The 21275-nt window shown below is 38.3% G+C and overlaps 1 protein-coding gene across 6 annotated transcripts in view; it reads left to right on the forward strand.

Annotated features, from left to right (window-relative positions):
* Positions 1–21275, forward strand: part of LOC144601918 (contactin-4-like) — a 1542817-nt gene that overhangs the window by 940741 nt on the left and 580801 nt on the right. For all 6 annotated transcript variants that reach the window (XM_078414484.1, XM_078414490.1, XM_078414489.1 and 3 more), the window contains 2 exons: positions 6626–6752; positions 18943–19118. In XM_078414484.1, coding sequence (XP_078270610.1) covers positions 6626–6752; positions 18943–19118 — 303 coding nt within the window. The remainder of the gene's footprint in view (positions 1–6625; positions 6753–18942; positions 19119–21275) is intronic.

The following is a 21275-nucleotide window of genomic DNA, read 5'->3' on the forward strand; positions in this document are numbered from 1 at the left end:
CCTTCTCTGAGCAAGAGACTCTGTGCATCTACCCAATCTATTCCTCTCATGATTTTATACACCAGATGTGCTTCTGTACTTTCAAGAGTGCATGTTTAGAGCAAGATTTCCCACTTCTGCCAATATCTACAAAACAGTTTGAAAGTCCCCAGAGGTCCAGTAAGCTCACTGAGATAGTTTAACATCCATTTGACCACTGCACTGAGTTTGGCATTTTCTAATGTTAAATCATGCCACATGGAACTGTTTCTCCAGGTTGCTTTTTGTCTTTGATTAGGCTTCATAGTTCAAACGAGCAATTCCTTAAATTTTGTGATGCAGCAAAATGAATTTGAACCTGAAAACATAATTGACAATACATCGACTGGCATAAGTACTTTGAAACCAGCCCTGAGAAAATCTGTGAATGACTGACTGCATTTTAAAGTCCGCCTTAACCAACCTGATCTCCCGGTGGCTGAGCACTTCAACTCCCCCTCCCACTCCCAGTCTGACCTTTCTGTCATGGGCCTCCTCCAGTACCATAGTGAGGCCCACTGGAAATTGGAGGAACAGCACCTCATATTTCGCTTGGGCAGCTTGCAGCCCAGCGGTATGAACATTGACTTCTCCAACTTTAGATAGTTCATCTGTCCCTCTCTTCCCATCCCCCTTCCCAGTTCTTCCTCTATCTTCCTGTCTCCACCTATATCCTTCCTTTGTCCCGCCCCACTGACATCAGTCTGAAGAAGGGTCTCGACCTGAAACGTCACCCATTCCTTCTCTCCTGAGATGCTGCCTGACCTGCTGAGTTACTCCAGCATTTTGTGAAATAAATACCTTCGCATTTCAAAGAATGATTTGTCATGATTTGTGACTTGACTAAAGTAATAGATGCTCAATTCTGCAAAATTATTTATGCAGGGTTGAGAAACTATTAAAGTAGTTTTTGCCCAATTTGTGCAAGTACCAATTAGCAATAATTTATAACCACGGCACTGGAGGATAACTGAAATGAACATACATTGCTATAATTTGTATGAGAAACTTAATTATTCATTAAACTCCAATTACGTTGACACTGCAGTGAACAATCATTTGATGTAATTACTGTGGTATTGAACATGATTTTTAGTGAATTGGAGCTAAAACATGCAGAGCATAAAATGATATCCTTCAGATATATAATTTTGCGTTATAACATTGTCATATCAATCCAACCATTGGTTCCAAAGGAACTTTACATTAACAAACTAAGTAAATGGTTTTGTGAAATAGGATAAATGCAACAAATCAAATTAATAGACAGGTGAGGGGAATAGATGAGATGAAAGCACAGAGTCTTTTCCCCAGGGGTGGTGAATCAAGAACCAGAGGACATAGGTCCAAGATGCGAGGGGCAATGTTTAATAGGACCCTGAGAGGCAACCTTTTTCTAAGAGGGTGGTGGGATATATGGAACGAGCTGCCCAAGGAGGTAGATGAAGCAGGTGCGGGAAAAGACCCATGGACTGGTACATGGGCAGGAAAGGTTCAGAGGGATATATACCAAATGTGGGCAAATGAGACTAGCTCTGATGCGGCATTTTTTCGCCATAGATGAGTTTAGGTTTAGCTGTGCTGAGAGGCACAAGGTGCTGGAGTAACTCAGCAGGTCAGGCAGCATTTTCTGAGGAGGCAACTTCTGAACTTGAAAAGTACAGGTGAAACTGTTGATGAGCCATGTGGTGAATCAAGCCTGTTTCCAAACCACAGACTCTTTCCAGATCAGCTAAAATACATTCAAAATGTGCCTTTGAAATCATTGCTGTCATTAAACATTTAAATAAGTACTTCAGAAATTAAAAATACTGATGTTGTCATAATCAATCAAGTAATATCTCATTCTGACATTCATAAATCAGATGTGCAATGCAGCCACAAAAAGCCATTTAATTACAAGGCTAGGTATTAAATACATGCCGTCAAAGACATCTGCAGCCTTGATGAAATGATTCTTGTTGTCAGCTTTAAACCATTACTGCCAACAACCATATCTGATTATGTGAGCCAGAAAAAAAATTGTGGCTGTGCACAAGAATCTCAGTGTGGATTCAGTGGAATTTGCCATTGAGAATCTTTCTCATTGATGTGAATGGATGGGTAACACAGGAAAAGAATTATCCAGATAGATTTACAAAGGGATGATAGTCTGGGGAGTCTGAAATCCAGAGGCTTTGTTATCCTGAGATAGCAAACTGGAAAGGTATATGTGGACTAGCTCAAAAAACCCTATAGTAGACGGAATGTCTATCAAATTTACAACAATATGACCTCCCTTTCCCATGTGACTACCGAATAACTGAACCTTGTTCAGTCTTGTATTCATTTCATGAAACTGATTCATAGTTCTTTATTTAATGTACTTAATATAAATAAATTAAAGAACATCTTAATAATGGCACATATATGATTAACATGTTATTTAATTTATTTATTTAAGTACTTCAAATGCACTATATATATAGTCTATACTGTATATATTTGCTATTATTAACATATTCTTTGATTATATAAAGAATATTATATTTGAGTAGGTATGTATGTGTGTGTGTGTGTGTGTGTATGTACATGGTTTATTTTAATTTGAGAATACAAAAATCAGCAGAAGCAAGTGTGGACTTGGAAAAGTTTTGTCGTTTTAGGAACTAATTTTGTTTTTGTGATGTTTTATAGTTGATGCGTCCATTTATGGAACTTATTTTAACTAGTTGGAATAGTACAATAATAACCCTGCAAAATCAGAAATATTTTTCCTCAAACTATTTTCTGCATGTATTTCATGGGGTATTTATGCCTTGGAATGGAGTTCCTGTGTCATTAGTCCATCGTTTAAATGATAGGCATGTCACACAGAATGACAGCATAATGTATCATGTGAGTGCTTCTGCTGGGAGGATGCCTATCCCGAATATTAAGTCTGGAAGATATTTAAAGGAGCAGTCAACAATTCTTGCTCTCTTCAGCTGAGTAAAGTTGAATGCTTGGCGCAGCACGATTGTGCATCAGCAAGTGTTGCAAGCGATAGACTGACAGAGAAGTTTCAATATAGAGAATTTCGAAGAAACCTCTCCACCAAATGAATGTTACATTGAAGAGGGGACATTAGCACCTGTGGTAAAAAAGAAACATGAAATGATGCAGATTAAATAGTAGGAAAAAAAATAGTAAGATAAAAATGTGCGTTTACACACTTCTATACCTTTTGCCTGATGGGAGAGGGGAGAAGAGGGAGTGGCCAGGGTGTGACTCATGATTTTGAGGTATAAATTGAGTCAATAGAAGGGAGGTTGGTTTGTGTAATGGTTTGGGCTGCGTCTACTGTTTGCTGCAATGTTTTGCAGTCTTGGATGGAGCTGTTCCCAAACTAAGTTGTGATGTATGCTGATAAAATGCTTTCAATGGTGCATCTGTGGAAGTTGGTGAAAGTTGTAGGTGGCATGCCGAACTGGAAACTATTTATCTCTTTCAAATAATTAAATGGTGCAAGGTTCCTCTCCTGATCTATCCTTGATCGGACTTTGCTGGCTTTACCTTGCAGTATTCCCTTATCATGTATCTATACAACGTAAATGGCTCGATTGTAATCATGTATTGTCTTTCCGCTGACTGGTTAGCATGCAACAATAGCTTTTCACTGTCCCTTGGTACATGTGACAGCAAACTAAACTAAAACTGAGTGATCTTTCTCCTGCCTGTTGGAATTTTGGTTGTTTAACTCAACCGCAACTTCAGTGCAAAAAGTAAAATTGCAAATGCGCATGCCATTTGTTCCCAAGTTACTACAAATTCAATCCCATTTAAAAAAATGAGTGGCTGTTACTTGCTAAAGTTAAGGAGCGAGTTCCCACGTAAGTATTGCACAAGCTTTTAGTCAGAGGAAGGAAAATTTATAAAGAGCAAGGTTAAAGCAAAGCTTCCAAAATAATGTAGTTAGGGAAACAAGTTACAAGAATTTTATTAATGAATTTTAACATGATGCCTGGTTGCCATTGCACATAATTCAGGGAGAGATTAGATCAATCTATTTTAGTGATAACACATGCTGAAGCCTACTGTGGAAAAGAAAGGAAATGAAAATGATGCTTTGCTCTCAGCCTCCCTCACAAATTGATTTCTGCAATGTTCATTATTTTTCAAACAATGTCAAAATGTCAAATGCAGCCTGGTAATTTTTTTTTAACATCTGGTATTTTTTTTTTAACATCTGGTATTTTTTGTCCAATTTGTTTGTGACAAAACATGCAAAAAAGACAAAACTGAATTTTAGAGGAAATAATCTTTAAGAAATTAATGTTACATATTGTACAATTCAATCTTGGTCTATGACATAACATATTTTTTTAACAGTCTGACAAAGCTTTAGATCAACGAATTATTATTTCAAAAATAGACTTGCTTTATAATTACTCTATGATTAAGCACCAGGTAGAGCAGCTGCAAGTGATTTAATCTATGTTTGTGCAAAGAAAACATTTTAGAAATAAGTGGCATGGTTTTTGTGAAATGCTTTTGTTAATTAGACAATAGTCATCAATTCAGAAAGCATTTAGGCATATTTGATTTTTATCTCTACTTTTTTGGCTGCACCTTTTAATTGGGGAATGCAAAACCCACACTTATTACTCTAATTGATGGTGTTAATGTTTGTATTTATAATATTTGGCCAATTGTTTCTGAGTTTTGAAAGAGATGGTGAATGCTCCTGCTACTTCACCCAAAAAATCCTACAGTCTAAAATTGTTCTTGCGAATTGGAGGGTCACTTGTGTGAATCCACTGTTGAAACGAAAAAGAGAAGTTGGGAGGTCATGTTGCAGTTGCATAAGACATTGATGAGGCCCCGTTTAGAGTACAGTGTTCAGTTTTGGGCATCATATAATAGGAAAGATGTCGGGAGGTCTATGACCCGTGGAGTTCCACAGGAATCTGTGGTTAGACCACAGTCGTTTGTGATGTACATAAACAGCATGGATGGGTATGTTAGTAAGTTGGTTGGTTAATAAGAATTGCGGATAGTGAGAAAGGCTGTCAAAGGATACAGCGAGATTTAAATCAGTTGTAGTGATAGACGGAGAAATGGCAGATAGAGTTTAATCCGAGCAAGTGTGCGCTGTTGCACTTATGGAGGTTGAATAGACGGTGAAATTGTACAATCTATGGTAAGACCCATGACAGTGTGCAGAGGGTACCACAGTTCCCTGAAAGTGGCAACAAAATGAAAAATAAGGCAGGTGATATGCTTGCCTCCGTCGGTCGAGGCATTGAGCATAAGAGTCAGGAAGTCAAGTTGCAGCTTTCAAAAACTTTTTTGAGGGCACATTTGGAATACTGTGTACTGGTCTGGTCACCCCATCACAGGAAGGACATGGCGGCTTCCTTCAGAGGATGCAGAAGGGTTTGTCAGAATGCTGCCTGGATTAGAGGATATTAGCTATCAGAAGTTGAATTGATGTCTCTGAAGTGTCAGAGGTTGAAGGGAGACCTGACAGAAGTATCTAAAATTATGAGAGACATAGATTGGGTAAACAGTCAGAACCTTTTTCTTTTAACATTTTTAGAGGGCATAGTTTTAAGCTAAAAACATCTCAGCTTTTCACGATCTATAACGATGATTTGGCTGAGGGAACCAAATGTCATAATCCCATATTTTCTGATGATACGAAAGTAAATGGATTGGGAGTACGCAAGAGGATGTAAAGAAGTTTTACGAGGATGTTGACTTGTAGATCAATGGGAAAATATGACAAATACCCTATGATGTGGAAAATGCCTAGTTATGCACATTGGTACAAAATAGTAAAGCAAAGTGACTTGCGTAGGCTAGAGGCAGGGAGGATGAAGTCAAGATGAAAGCTCAAAGTAATGGCCCTTTCTTAGTCCATTTCATGCTCAGATGATGAGAAATATTTTGCCCGCAGAAGCGGTTTATCTTTGGAATTCCCCACACCAGTGAGCTATGGAGCCTCAGACATTGAGTTCTTTAAAGATCGATAGATGTATGCATAACAAGGATATCAAGGGGATGAGGGAGAGTGCAGAAAGGTGATATTGAGTTAAAATCTCAGACCTGATCTTGATGAATGATAGATCAGAAATGAGTGACAAATGGCCAAATTTGGTCTTATTATGTATTTTTAATGTTAAGTAAAGGATTGGCAAAGTCCAAAACTAACCTAATATGTTATTTAAAGAAAAAACGAATTTGATCATTTTTTTCATCTAATAATTTGCTGGACATTTGTTCCCCATTTCAAGATAAGAAATAAGAACAGCAAAGGTTCCGGTGTACAGGAATGACATGTTGATAATCCTGCTCATTGTTATTATAATGCACATGACACTTTCAATGCCTTGTAACTGTATCTTTTGACTGTTGGCAGACCAATTTCCGTCCGAGATAAATAAAGTTGGATCATATCGTATCATGTCTACATGCTCCCATCCTTTAAATCTAAGTGATGGGTGTTGTTTGCTTGCGTTCGTTCTTTCTCTTAATGGTTTTACAGTTGTTTTGTGTATGTTACTTCAGATGACTGATGATGCCAGTATTTTAACAGTCCTTTTATGCGTGGCCTAATGCAAACTGTTTCTTTCTATTGACACAGAGAATGGCAAGCCACACGGGCCAGTTTTCATCCATGAGCCAGATGACATTGTGTTTCCCGTGGACTCTGAAGAAAGGAAGGCCACGTTAAACTGTGAAGCAAAAGGGAATCCAACACCACATTACAGGTTTGCCAGCAGTATTTTTTTAATCAATACCTTCACATAGGAAAGACTGGTGGTCTCCTTTTAAACATCCTTTGAAATGTTGTAACAGGAAATAAAGAACATGATTGGAATAGGTGTTTGTCTCTGGGTGAGATAAATTAAACAGAGCAATTGTAACTCATCTTTCCATAAAGATTAAGAATAGTGTCAGGGTTTGTACCTGATTTAACAGTTTTTAATTAACAGGGATTGAACAGTTTTCAACTCTGTTGCACTGCACAATATCCATCTTGCCTTATTTGTGTTTCCACCATCACCCTCTTGCGGCATTATCTTTGAAACTGGGATAAACAGTATTGCAGGGCGATCACAAAACAACCCTACAAATTGCAATATTATCATCTGTGTCATCGAAATATAACTTGAGAGAAAGAATGGGTGACGTTTCGGGTCGAGACCCATCTTCAGACTGAAGAAGGGCCTCGACCCGAAACGTCACCCATTCCTTCTCTCCCGAGATGCTGCCTGACCTGCTGAGTTACTCCAGCATTTTGTGAATAAATACCTTCGATTTGTACCAGCATCTGCAGTTATTTTCTTACACGAAATATAACTTGATGTTGATAGATCCTACTGGAAAAAATAATTTATTTGCCTGGTCTCATGTTAGTGTATATCTCACAACAATGAAGCAAGTTAACGGAGCTATTTCGACAGAAATGATTGCAGCTGACCTGTTGTAGTGTGATGTTATCAAAATGACATGTTGATGATAAATACTAATCTCAAAATGTGCACAGAAAATTGTGTTGTGATGTGGAGATTCTTTATCCAGATAAAAATCCTGAAATTGGCACATTTTCAACAATCCCTTTATGGATTTGGAATGTTATTTAACAGATAGTATGTCAATCTGAGTGCTAAAAACAATCAGAAACCATGTAGTACTGTACAATGTCTTACAGACAAATCCTACTACCTATCTGTTCTGTATCACTGCAATCACTCATTTTGAGAGGCTTCGAACATTACTTTTATATCGTGCAACTACATTTCTGTATTGGCATGGAAAATTTGTTCACCCATCAACACAGTGCTTGCTGACCGACATTGGCTAAACATTTAGCAATCCATTGAGTTAAAATGTGTTATCCTTTGTGTTCAAACTTCTTAATTGCCTCAGTTACTCTTTATTTGAAGACTTTGACCTGTTGCCTCTAATCTCTATACTCCTCCAATTTTTACCCTTTGTGAGCTCCAAATCTCTAATCTTGATGCTCATCCTTTCACCTGCTCTCGGAACGTGCGTCAGACCATCGCTACCTTTCTCTCTCCTTTGTTGGCAATAACCTACTTCCTTCACCAAATATTTGTTAAGTTCCCTCGTATTTCATGACTCAGCTTGGCGCATTATTCTTTCTGATAATGCTGCTGTGCAATACCGTATGTCATTTTGCTATAATAAAGACAATATATAAATATAGTTTGCAATAAAGTGCCGCTGCCTAGTTAGTCAGTCGGTGTTTTTGGGCAGAATCTACTCCTATCACTTATGATCTTATAGACTGATGTTAGGAGGGAGAGATAGATCAGCCATGATTGGATGGCGGAGTCGACTTGATGGGCCGAATGGCTTAATTCCACTCCTATCACTTATGATCTAATGATCTTATGACTTAATTGAGCAGTCAATCACCAAACTCTGTCAGCTTATTGCTTGAGAAATAGAAACCTAACGCCACGACCTAACGTCCACCTTGTGGGGACATATATTCTTCTGCATCTGTTATTTTCAACTTTTCCTTTGAAAGATACAACTTTTAGATTAACTTGATGTTTTTTACCTTAATAAATTATGCCTAAAGACCTCTGCTTCATTATTATAATTAAACATGGATGCCCCCTCGTCACTAGATCACTTTTTGAACAGAATTACTAAATCTTTAAAATCCCTGCTTCTTCCAGTTAACTACCTGCAATTGGCTGTTCACTTCATCATTATCTTTCACTCAGCATTGTCAGTCTTTTGACATTTAATTACACCTGCCTGCTCCCTCTCAACCCCATTCTCCTGCCTTTTCCCCATAACCCCTGACACCTGTACTAATCAAGAATCTATCTATGTAAGAAGGAACTGTAGATCAAAGATATTAGAGGAACAAGATGGACCACTCCGTTGAAATCGCGTATACTGAAGTGTAGTATGCAAAGGAGCGTAACACCCGCCAGTTTAGTGGGCAAAACCCACCGTTCGCTATGCCTCTCGCAGTGTAATCAGTATTTTGGGGCAACAATATGTGTGATGATACCATTAAAATGCAGAATATATCTCATCTGTCAATTCACAGATTTTTGTTATTTTTCTTTTAAAATGTTTCTGCAAGTTTCTGCCTACTAAAATGGCGCCATGACATACTACGTTTTTTAGGGTCGAGTGGTCTATCTTGTTCCTCTAGTATCTGCTGCGGATGCTGATTTAAACCAAAGATAGACACAAAAAGCTGGAGTGACTCAGCGTGACAGGCTGCATCTCTGGAGAGAAGGAATAGGTGATGTTTCGGGTCGAGACCCTTCTTACTGAATCTATCCATCTCTGCCTTAAAACTATCCATTCATTTAGCCTCCACAGCCTCTGTGACAATGAATTCGACAAATTCACCACACTCTGACTAAAGAAGTTTCTCCTCATCTCGCTCCTGAAGGAACATCCTTTAATTTTGAGGCTATGACCTGTAGTCCTAGACTCTCCCACCAAAGGAAACACCTTCTCCACATCCACTCTATCCAGGCCTTAAAAAATCATTAACTTGAAACATCATTCTATTTCTCTTCACAGATACAAATCAATTACCACTAGGATTTTCTTTCCAAGGACCTAAATAATCCTTGCTCATTTTGTACATTTATTTAAACTTTCTGATCGAGACAGTATCGACAACGTTTTTAAAGGAAAATGCGGAAATTGAAATTCGGAAAATATAAAAGAGCTAAGCAACGGGATATGATGGATAGATAATGTAGAATTTGTTAAATTTGTCAATTTGACCATGCTTAAATTATCAAATTAAACTGCCTCTTTGACTATAGTTATGAAGCATAAAAGTATCAATTTTGTAGCATTTTTGCTCCATTTTCTGTTTGAAGAATTCTCATGGTTCTATCTCTAGGTCTCTATTAAGTCCAACTGCATGCTTCCCACCCCACACCATCCTGTCCCGTCCCGCCCCACCCTTCCTGCTTGCCCCGAACAAAACAAAGTGTGGGCACGGAGTATCAAGCTTAAATGTCTTTGTGTAAAATAAAAATTAGAACCAGGGAATATTCTTGGACAAGACCCCATTTATTCTTATAAGCAATTTCTTCCAGCATTTGTGAGCATTTTCAAAGATAAAGTTGAACATCCAACATCCAGAGTTGTGAATCTGTGGAATTCTCTGCCTCAGAGGGCAGTGGAGGCCAATTCTCTGAATACATTCAAGAGAGAGCTAGCTAGAGCTCTTAAGGATAGCGGAGTCAGGGGGTATGGGGAGAAAGCAGGAACGGGGTACTGATTGAGAATGATCAGCCATGATCACATTGAATGGCGGTGCTGGCTCGAAGGGCCGAATGGCCTACTCCTGCACCTATTGTCTATTGTCTATTGTCTATTACAGAGTGAGTGTATTATAACAGCCAACCAATCCTGGTTCGTGTGATACAGTTACAGGTGGACGTTGTCTGCAACCCTGGGCAAATTCTCCTTCACATTCCTGAGTAATAGTTGTGTCACTGCATAAAATATTATCTATTAAGAATTTAATATGTAGTAGCCAGGGGCTTCTTGTCTCAAATAAAACTTTGTGCTTTTCACCATAAATTATCTGTGGATGATTTCAGGGAAAATAAGCCTCTCGCGTTAAGTGAATGCTTCACCAAGAGATCTGTCCTAAAATTAAAATATGTGAGGCAAAGATAATTCTCAAATATGAGACATCATTTTCATAAAGTAATATAAAGGAAAATCAGCTCTATGAAGCCATTTGTTGAGGCAACACATTAAACAGAGTGGGATTTAAATGGGTTATGTGGGAGCACAGCTGATGAGAATTCAACTCATTGATGCAGTAGTTTCAGCTCTGACTCTTACCTCATAGGAAGGGAATTAAACTCACATAGGAGTTTGCTCTCAAACATGGACTTCTTTCTCCTTTGACCTGTGGCTCAGTTCCCCTATTTACCACTGTCGAGCTGATAATCTATTCACTTAACTCTGGTTTCAAAGGACCTATTACTTCATTCCTGCTGTTTTCTCTGTGTTTATATCTCTAATTCAACTGAGCAACTGGGCTTAGGATACCTGACCAGCTCTAAACTATCTCTTACACAGCAAAAAAATAATCTGGATCAATCTGCGTAGCAGTCGTCGAGTTATGCAGCATGGAAACAGGCCCTTTGGCCCAACTTGACCACACCGATCAACATGTCCCATCTGTACTAGTCCCGCTTGTCTGCATTTGGCCCATATTTTCTCAGCTGTGTGACTCTACAATTTAAAATAATCTTTTTAAAAATTGATTTATATAAACTGAAAAGTAAGATAAAATAAAAATTAATAGAAATCAATGGTTTTTAAATGTATATCTATCAAGATTATCCAATTGAACGATGTCAATTTGACAGACATCATTCATGCAAACTCAATGAGATTAATTCTTAACTGCATTTTGTAGCATATGTTGCATTGCCTACTGTTACTTTTGCCATTTATGGTGATATAATTTAATTTCAGTTTCCCAATCATAAATGTTCATTTCTTAAAAGTACTTTAAGTTTGTGACTCTTTGCACTCAATGTAAACAATGGGCAAACAAGAGTGATTACCTGTTTCACAGGAGCATGTACTGCTGAGGTTTCCAGCAGAATCATATATTTCAGTGATAAACTATTGGACTGCCAAAAATATGACTTGTTTTAATAAAATGATTAAGATTATTAAAATAAAATCTTGATTCATGACATACTTAAGTAAGGTTTAGTAATGTAGTAAGGATTTAATTTTTTTTCAGTTTGTAGATGTTTGAAAGGATATTATCAGTGAAATTTAATAATAACTAAATAATTGATATTCATTGTACAACACCCTCTCATGCATGTCATTGATACAATTAAGGTTTATAAGCTGCTGTAATTAAAACAAATTATCCTGCTCCTTGATTTAAAAAAATACATGACATGCATTTTCTCTAAAGGGCATAAGGCTATATGGGTTTCAAAATCAGTTCAGTGAATTTAATCATGAGTTATGCAGGCAAGTTATTTTAAGAATACTTTTGAATTAATTTAAGGCAAATTGTGGAGCACACATCTCTAATTTAGTATGAATTTGGCATTAATTAGACAAACTAATTTTGGGAAACTGAAAGCATGGATGGAATTGGAAAATTGGATGTGAAGTTGGCACCATAGTTTTTCTGAAAATGATTTTTCTGGACATTGTTGGCACAGCTTAAGGACAGGGTTATCAGGGCTGTTTGAAATCTCAGTAATTCTCTTGATACAGGAGAAATATAAATAATCATCACTCTGCTAAAATCAATCATGATGGTCAACTTAAAACTAAACAATGACTCATTTATAGAGTTTCATCGTAAATGTTATACTATTGCACTCAGAAACTGATCCAAAAAAAAATTATTGGATAGAATAAAATTATACAGAGAAAACAGTGAGTTCATTCTCCTTTGGCAAATTGCTTTTCTTCAGTCACCTCTTTAGAAAGCCGAGTGACTTGCAAAGCAATTGATGCGAGGCAAATTGATAAGTATTGACTTTGGGATTGATAGACTTTTCTGAACAAGGCATTAAAGATATGGGGCAGAGGCAGATTTCTGGTTTTAGATAAAAAGATCAATCTCACCAGTCTGTATCTACATCGGAAACTTGTGGGGCAAAACGCATCCAATCTCATTGTAGAAACAAGGAATTGCAGATGCTGTTTTACACAAAAGGACACAAAAGTGCTGGAGTAACCCAATCCCCAGCCCTTTTACATTTCTTCCTCTGGCTTTACAATTTGCAACTCTTCAATCTTTTAATTTCTGGCCTTTGTTCTAACCATCTGCCTATCAAAAAACGCTTGTGTCCACCTATTATCTGCCACGCTATGACCTGCCTCTCCTCTCTCCCAGCTTTCTTTCCCTCCCTACTACAATCAGTCCGAAGAAGGGTCCCAACGTGCAATGTCACCTATCCATGCTCTCCAGAGATGCTGCCCGACCTGCTGACTTGTGTCTCCTTTTGTGCAATCTCATTCTCCGGTGAGCTGGGTCCTCTGGCAATCTTTTCTCCTGCATGTTTCTAGGCAACTCTTGGCGTGATATCATAAGCATGCCCCATTCTAAGTCACTTTAAAATTACACTCATCATTGGTGTTTCTGGAATGGTGGCTGAGCATAAAAGTAGTAGATAGTATGTTTTATCCTGGCTGCCCTCTCTCTGTCTCCAAACTGCCGGATAGTCTGGACGTGAACATCAGCAACATCTGAGCCATTCGTAATGCACAAGATATATGGTCAAAAACTATGATTGGAATTTAATAGAATGATAAGTTTCTGAATAAGACAAGTCATCTGAGTTTGGAGAATGGATTTGGTGATAAGACTTTGAAAATTGGAAGGAAATAGTCATAAGGTCACAAGGTCAAATGGAATTAATGGCTACAGTTTTAGAGGTTTTTAGATAGATAGATTTGTCAATGTTCAGCAAACAAATCTTGAAATACACAGAATAGGTGTAGAAGTGATCTTGGATGCTGTTGAAGCTGCTTTGTGCTAAATTTTGGCGTTAAAGAGGATTGGGGGTACAAAGCCTCCACAGATTTTGGGCGGCACGGTGACGCAGCTGGGCGGTACGGTGGCACAGCAGTGGAGTTGCAGCCGTACAGTGCTTGCAGCGCCGGAGACCCGGGTTCAATCCTGGCTACGGGTGCTGTCTGTATGGAGTTTTTACGTTCTCCCCATGACTGTGTGATTTTTCTCCGAGGTCTTCGGTTTCCTCCCACACTCCAAAGCCGAACAGGTATGTCGGTAAATTGGCTTGGTATAAGTGTAAATTGCCCCTAGTGTGTGTAGGATTGTGTTAGTGTGCGGGGATCGCTGGTCGGCGCGGACTAAGTTGGGTGAAGGGCCTATTTCCATGCTGTATCTCTAAATTAAACTAAGATAATAGCGCAGGGCAAAGCTATTGGAGGTAGTGTGGCTGCAGTTAGATATACAGCAAGAACCAAAATCAAGTGATTGTCTAAATTAAATGATAACGTGCTCAACCTAAAATTATGGAAGAATAATGAACCATAGTCACAAGCTGACACTTGTGACATTAATTAGATCAATTAATTGCTTTCATTGAGATGGTGAAATTCAAAAACACCATATTGGTAATGTTATTCTTGGCAAAATTAAGAACTTTGTAATTAATGTTGTTTTCCTCCTCTTTCTGCCATACCTTGGCTCAAAATGGAGCCTTATCTCCAGGCCAAATGATTCTGCATGATTTACATCACACCATTGTAATAATAATCACATATTCTGCACTATGATATTGCTATTACTGGCATTTAATCATAACAATAAACATCATAAAATGGCCACAAACCTGCTGACTATACCTGCTGACTATACCTCAGACAGTATTTAAGATGCTAAAAATAACTCTGATGAGAATCATTAGTGTTATGACAGCAACAGATCCATCACTAATAAACTGGGCTTTCTGCCATTTCCTGTAATTTAGAAGAAAAATTCACAATTAGGAAATTGAAAGTGAATTGCGACATCATACGAAAAACAGCAAAGGTAATTCTCCAATCCTAAATTGTTCAGCAACAAAAGGAATATATCAATAACCCTCAGGATCTTGCGAGTATTGATCCAGCGTACCACGGATTGTTGGTGGATTAGCCCTAGAATCATAGAGCATGGAAACAGGCCCTTTGGCCAAACTTGCCCAAACTGATCAACATGTCCCATCTACAATAGTCCCACATACGACCCATAACCCTTTAAACCTTTCCTATCCATGTACCTGTCCAAATTTCTTTTAAATGTTGTTAGAGTATGTGCCTCAGCTACTTTAGGCAGCGTGTTCTGTATATCCACCACTCTCTGTGTGAAAAATTTGTCCCTCAGGTTCCTATTAAATCTTTACCTTCTCACCTTAAATCTGTGTCCACTGCTTCCTGATTATCCTACTCTGTGTAAAACAATCGAAGCAGTGAAGTGGTTCTGAATGTTCATCAATTTGCATTGTCTATAAAATGTAAACCCAAGAGCAGGTTCCCAGTATTGAGGAGCACCAAACAGTTCATTAAAACAGCATTTCGGATATCCGGCAGACGACGTCTAAAGTTTGAGTCAATAAGTGATAAACAGTACATGCCCACACCAAAATGCCTAACAGTGGCCACATTTAATCATGAGTGTCGAGTCACAACATTTAGACCCCAGAGACTGCAGTGGTTCAAGAAAAAATAGCTCTCTGCCAGTTTCCCAATTTGCTAGCTGTTCAGCTATTCTGATGTCCCAAAGGATTAATTTTAAAATTCTGGATTACTGCCTGGGTAATACAAGTCATGTCTATGAAAAAAAATGATAATGTGTTACCAATGTTATTTTCGGGCATTGAGGCATTAATTACCCATGGGCAAGAATCTTTGAATGGTATGTGCTGCTGATATTCAGTTGCCAATTCTTGGGCGATTTAAAGCATAGAACAAATGTGAGTCTGAAGAAGGGTCTCGACCCGAAACGTCACCCATTCCTTCTCTCCCGAGATGCTGCCTGACCTGCTGAGTTACTCCAGCATTTTGTGAATAAATCGATTTGTACCAGCATCTGCAGTTATTTTCTTATACGAACAAATGTACATTGTTCTTAATTCTAGTATAAATGATAGAAAAATATGTTTTCTTCAAATACTACTTTTATGCATAATGCTCTTGAAGTATAGAACATTACCATGAATATCAAAAGGCATTTCACAATTCTGAATTCACTCTTCAAATATAATTTGTTCCTCATATTTGGTTTGCGTGCAGTCAGTTATGATAGAAAGACTGCTCTATAAGTTAATCGGTCTATTATTTAGACACAGAAAAACTGACCTTCAATACTAAAACTATATAGCTTCTGAACCATTTGGAAGTTGCTTTTATACAAATAATCATGCATAAATAGGTTTTCGTTATCAAAAGAAACTGCCCTTTTCCTGACTCAATGGTTTTACAATTGTTGCTTGGAATATATTAAAACACCAATTGCACCAAAAATGCTGTTTTTGAATAATTTATTCTTGATGTGTCCTCATGAATAAATAGTTGTTATACATTGAAAGTTCTACCTAATGTGCAAGAATTACAGTTTTGCTCTGAACAAGCAACATCTTCCCAAAATAGAATCTAATCATTAACTCAGTTGATATCTTAAATAACCAACTGTCAAATCAGACTGCAAAAATACAACTTTGTTTACAGTAACACCTAAGAATAACTCCAAAAATAACCACCACAACAACTTTCAGATATTACATCCTAAATTGCACTTGGAGTTGGAGTGTGCTCTTCCAATCTTCAAGTGTAAAATGAAGAAACAAAGTGTTAGGCAGAAATCCAGCTATGTAGCTTTGTGGCTAAATAGCCAAATGGAAGCAACTTTTAATAACAAAATCGATATTTAATGATATGTGGCTGTTAAAAACTAAAATATGCTGCTGAGATGTTGCGGCTAGCTTTGCATTGAGGATTGATCTGTTAAGTGGTCATAATAAGGAACAGCAAGTTATAAAAACAAACTTCAAAGAATAAATATTTATTCTACATTTTCAAAAGTTGCTGCCTGTTGCTGGCAAATGTTACTCCAGCACTTTGTGTCTTTTTTTGAAAACCTGCAGCTGTAGTTCCTTGTGTCCACAAATTTGCTAAATGCATTTCGGTACCAATCATTTTCCAACATGATGAAAGCCAATAAACTGCAAGGATCTGTATTGTATACCAGAGTTACAGCAGTGTCAAAGGATTGGAGGCAGCCCTGCTTGTCATCATATATCATATCATATATCATATACATACAGCCGGAAACAGGCCTTTTCGGCCCTCCAAGTCCGTGCCGCCCAGTGATCCCCGTACATATCCTACACCCACTAGGGACAATTTTTACATTTACCCAGCCAATTAACCTACATACCTGTACGTCTTTGTGATGCAGAGAAAGTGACTATAATATGCTGGTGAAAGGCAGATTATGCTACTGGTCGGTGTGGCGATTGACAGGAAAGGACATTTCAATCGAAGCTACTTGCAATAAATACCAACAGTTGACAAACATTTCACTTTCATTTTAAATGCAAGCCTCACGTTGAAATCTGCAAATACTCTGCAAGTCAGGCCCATCTGTGGGAAGAGACACATTTAACGTTTCAGATGGTAAAGATTCCGACTTCAGTCTCCAACCTTAGTGTCGTGATACAGCATGGAAACAGCCCCTATGCCCCACCGAGACCCCGTTGACCATTGATCATCTGTTCACACTGGTTCCATGTTATCCCACTTTTTTCAGCACTCCTCACATTAAAGGCCAATTAACATGCAAACCCGCATGTCTTTGGGTTGTAGGAGGAAACCTGAGCGACCGAAGAAAACCCATGCAGTCACAGGGAGAACGTGCAAGCTCCATACAGACAGCACCCGAGGTCATGTTCGAACCAAGGTCTCTGGCACTGTGAGGCAGCAGCTCCACCAGCTGTGCCAGTGAGACATAGATGCAGCTTGGACTTGCTGAGTATTTGCAGCAGCTTCTGTTTTTGTTTTAGATTTCTAGCATCTGAAATTTCTATATGAATTTCACATTGAAAATTGTCGGACAGTGACAAGAATACATAGACACAAAGTATGAAACCCTGTTTATTCCAGCAGGTTCCCCCTACCAACAGCTCACGCCCAGCTCTTTCTGCATCCGTGCCATCTCCCCCGTCGATGCATTTGTCCCGGATGCTTCACTGCTGGGGCCAGTCCACAAAAATTCACTTCGAGCAATAGGTACCCAGATCCTGCCCACAGATAGCACCGAGCCCTCCCCACAACTCCCTGATCTCAGAGGCTTTTGAACTATTTTTTTTAATTTATTTTTATTTTAACTATATTTTTAAAGTATTTTTGAATGACTCCAAGATATTTAAAAAAACCCCATTTGAAATACATTTGCTTAAATTTTCAATTGCTATTGAAAACATTAAGACAGTGTAAAGGAAAATTCACTCACCTGCACAGGTAGGTTCGTGATCTTATTTAAATGAATGGCATCTTGTAGCTCGTGCAGTTCAGAGAGACAGGATACAAAGTGTCCAGGACATGGTGATTTCTCCCAGACTGTGGCCCGGTCCGGGTTGCTGGTACCTCATTGCCCACCGATCACTGACGTTCCCACTGCCCCATGTGGGTGGGGAGCACCTGGCCATCAGAAAGCAAGCGTTAATGGTGCTTTATTGTCACATGTACCGAGGTTCAGTGAAATTCCATGTTTGAATACATTTCAGTGAAAATTGCATTATGCCAAAGCATAATCGTACTAAAGTACAAGAGTGGAGGAACAGTAGATTACACTGAGGCAGTACTGAGGAATTTTGGAGTTTGCATGTTCTCCTTGTGATCATGTGGGTTTCCTTCGGGTGCTCTGCATTGCTGTACAATTAAAACTTTGTCAATAAAAGCCATATCACATACATTTGTTTTTTTAACTTGAATAGTTTAATTCCTGCTTGCCTTTAATCAGAGTCAAACACAGGGCAAACAAGTAATAGCAACAAGGAACTGCAGATGTTGGTTTAGTCAAAAAGACACAAAGTATTGGAGTACATCAGTGGTTCAGGCAGTATAAGAAAATAACTGCAGATGCTGGTACAAATCGATTTATTCACAAAATGCTGGAGTAACTCAGCAGGTCAGGCAGCATCTCGGGAGAGAAGGAATGGGTGACGTTTCGGGTCGAGACCCTTCTTCAGACTCTCTGGAGAACTTGGATAGGTGACGTTTCAGGTTGAGACCCATCCTGAACGATCCCGACCCAAAACATTACCTATCCATGTTCGACAGAGATGTTTCATGACCCACTGAGTTACTCCAGCACTTTGTGTCCTTTTCCGGGCAAACAAAATTTATATATTTGTCTTTTTTGTCTTTCAGATGGCAAAGAAATGGCACAGATTTTGACCTAAGCTTGGATTACCGTTATAATTTGATTGGTGGCAGTCTGGTGATCACTAACCCACTTAGGACTCAAGATTATGGAACCTACCAATGTTTTGCAACAAATTCGTTTGGCACAATCGTGAGCAGAGAAGTGAAGCTTCAGTTTGCATGTAAGTTGGCAGTATTCCTTTCCTACAATAAATGATTTCGGAGAATAGCCTTGTGTATTAGATTAGATGCCATTTAAGTGTTATTTTCTGAATATGTACTGGCAAGAAAGAATATTGCCTGTCACGGATATATATTGCAAAAATTCAGACATTTAGCTTGAATTTTTTTGTCCAAAGGCTCTGCACACCCAATTGTGATTTATGTTGATGGTAAGTGAAGTTTCCAAGCTTCAACTTTTACTCAGGAATTTCATAAATGATGTGTACTCTTTCACAGTGGAATCTTCGATTGAATCTGTTCAATAAGCAAAGATTTAATTTTGCACCATTTTAGAAACCACAAAATCCACTGAGAAATTGCCCATCAAAACACTTTGTAAAAAACACATTTAAATGGTCTTTATAGAAATGTCTGCATACATTGATTTTTGAGAGTTTGTTCCCAGCAGTCCTTTAATTATTTATAATTTATATTTGATTTGGGTAAGAAAAGTTGTTGATTTTTGGTGTTCGCAACTTCTTGAGCCTTCCATTAATTTATTTTCATTTATTTATTCTTTGCTTAATAAAATCTATTTCCCAAAGCACGTCAAATCTATCTTTCAAAATGAGGAGTGAGTATTTTGTGTTTGTTCAGTGAAGAAATCCTTGTTTTGTGACTGGATGTTTTAGGTTGACCCTAAAATAATGCATGTAATAAAGGCAATGTTAAACGATAACTATTCTTAAATTTGGAGATATCTGTTTAATTGCAAACCAAGTGGTTGCAGCGAGAAAAACTGGGGTACAAATTTCTTTGGAATTTCACGTGTCGGGAAGCTTTGTTTTAACTTCTTTCTTACAAACTGATCTTGTTATTTGATACAAATATGCTACCTTTCATAAAGTAGTGAACATGGATGTTTGTGTACACAGGATTGCTTGTGAAAACCTTTCACTTATTTACTTTTATTTTGGATTTTGCTATTTTGGAAGCCACTTCTCTTTGCAATGTTTTGGTGTTTTGCCAATGCTATGAATTCAAGAATGGATCAGAAAAGATGATAACTTGATGAACATGTTCTTTCACAGCTCTTACAGCCACTTTGTGTCTTGACTCTGAGCTAGATGGCTTTCCTTCTGGGCATCCATATTGATGTAGTTTTGATGATGCCATGTCTCAAGGTTTTAATTTAAATGTAAAGTCAACCAATGGGGAGCTGTCTTCATTGGTGAGCACTGCAATGCCAGGCCTTCATTCCAAAATTGCAATGCCAATATCGTTGGTATTTCCTCATGGATTTCTGCTTCTTTTGCATGGAATTTAATTCTCACTCGAGTCGAAAAGAAATGGATAAGAGAAAGTAATTTTTAATAGTGTAAAGGATGTTAGATTTATGCTTTCTCAGAATTTAATTATTTTTTAGAAATCTCTAATTGAATCAGTGAAAAAAGAGCGATATTTTGTCAGAACAGTAAAAAATGAACAAAGATCATTTTATTCGTAATCTCTCTTTTCTTTTGCTCAATGGCCTAGTTATAGGTTTTTAAAGATGTGAGCTGTCTATTGGATGAATTTGCAATTGTGCAACTAATATTGGGCTTTGGACCTCATTTATACTGAATTGTGAAACTGAATACTTTGGCTCACCCTCCCCCGCTGCCATTCAGATTTTTCCATCCATTACGCAGAGGTCGGGGCACAACCAATAGACAATAGACACTAGGTGCAGGAGGAGGCCATTCGGCCCTTCGAACCAGCACCGCCATTCAATGTGATCATGGCTGATCATTCTCAATCAGTACCCCGTTCCTGCCTTCTCCCCATACCCCCTGACTCCGCTATCCTTAAGAGCTCTATCCAGCTCTCTCTTGAATGCATTCAGAGAATTGGCCTCCAATGCCTTCTGAGGCAGAGAATTCCACAGATTCATAACTCTCTGACTGAAAAAGCTTTTCCTCATCTCAGTTCTAAATGGCCTACCCCTTATTCTCAAACTGTGGCCCCTTGTTCTGGACTCCCCCAACATTGGGAACATGTTTCCTGCCTCTAACGTGTCCAATCCCTTAATAATCTTATACGTTTCGATAAGATCTCCTCTCATCCTTTTAAATTCCAGTGTATACAAGCCTAGCCGCTCCAGTCTTTCAACATATGAAAGCCCCGCCATTCCGGGA

The sequence above is a fragment of the Rhinoraja longicauda genome, chromosome 17, assembly GCF_053455715.1.
Source record: "Rhinoraja longicauda isolate Sanriku21f chromosome 17, sRhiLon1.1, whole genome shotgun sequence".
NCBI lineage: Eukaryota > Metazoa > Chordata > Chondrichthyes > Rajiformes > Arhynchobatidae > Rhinoraja > Rhinoraja longicauda.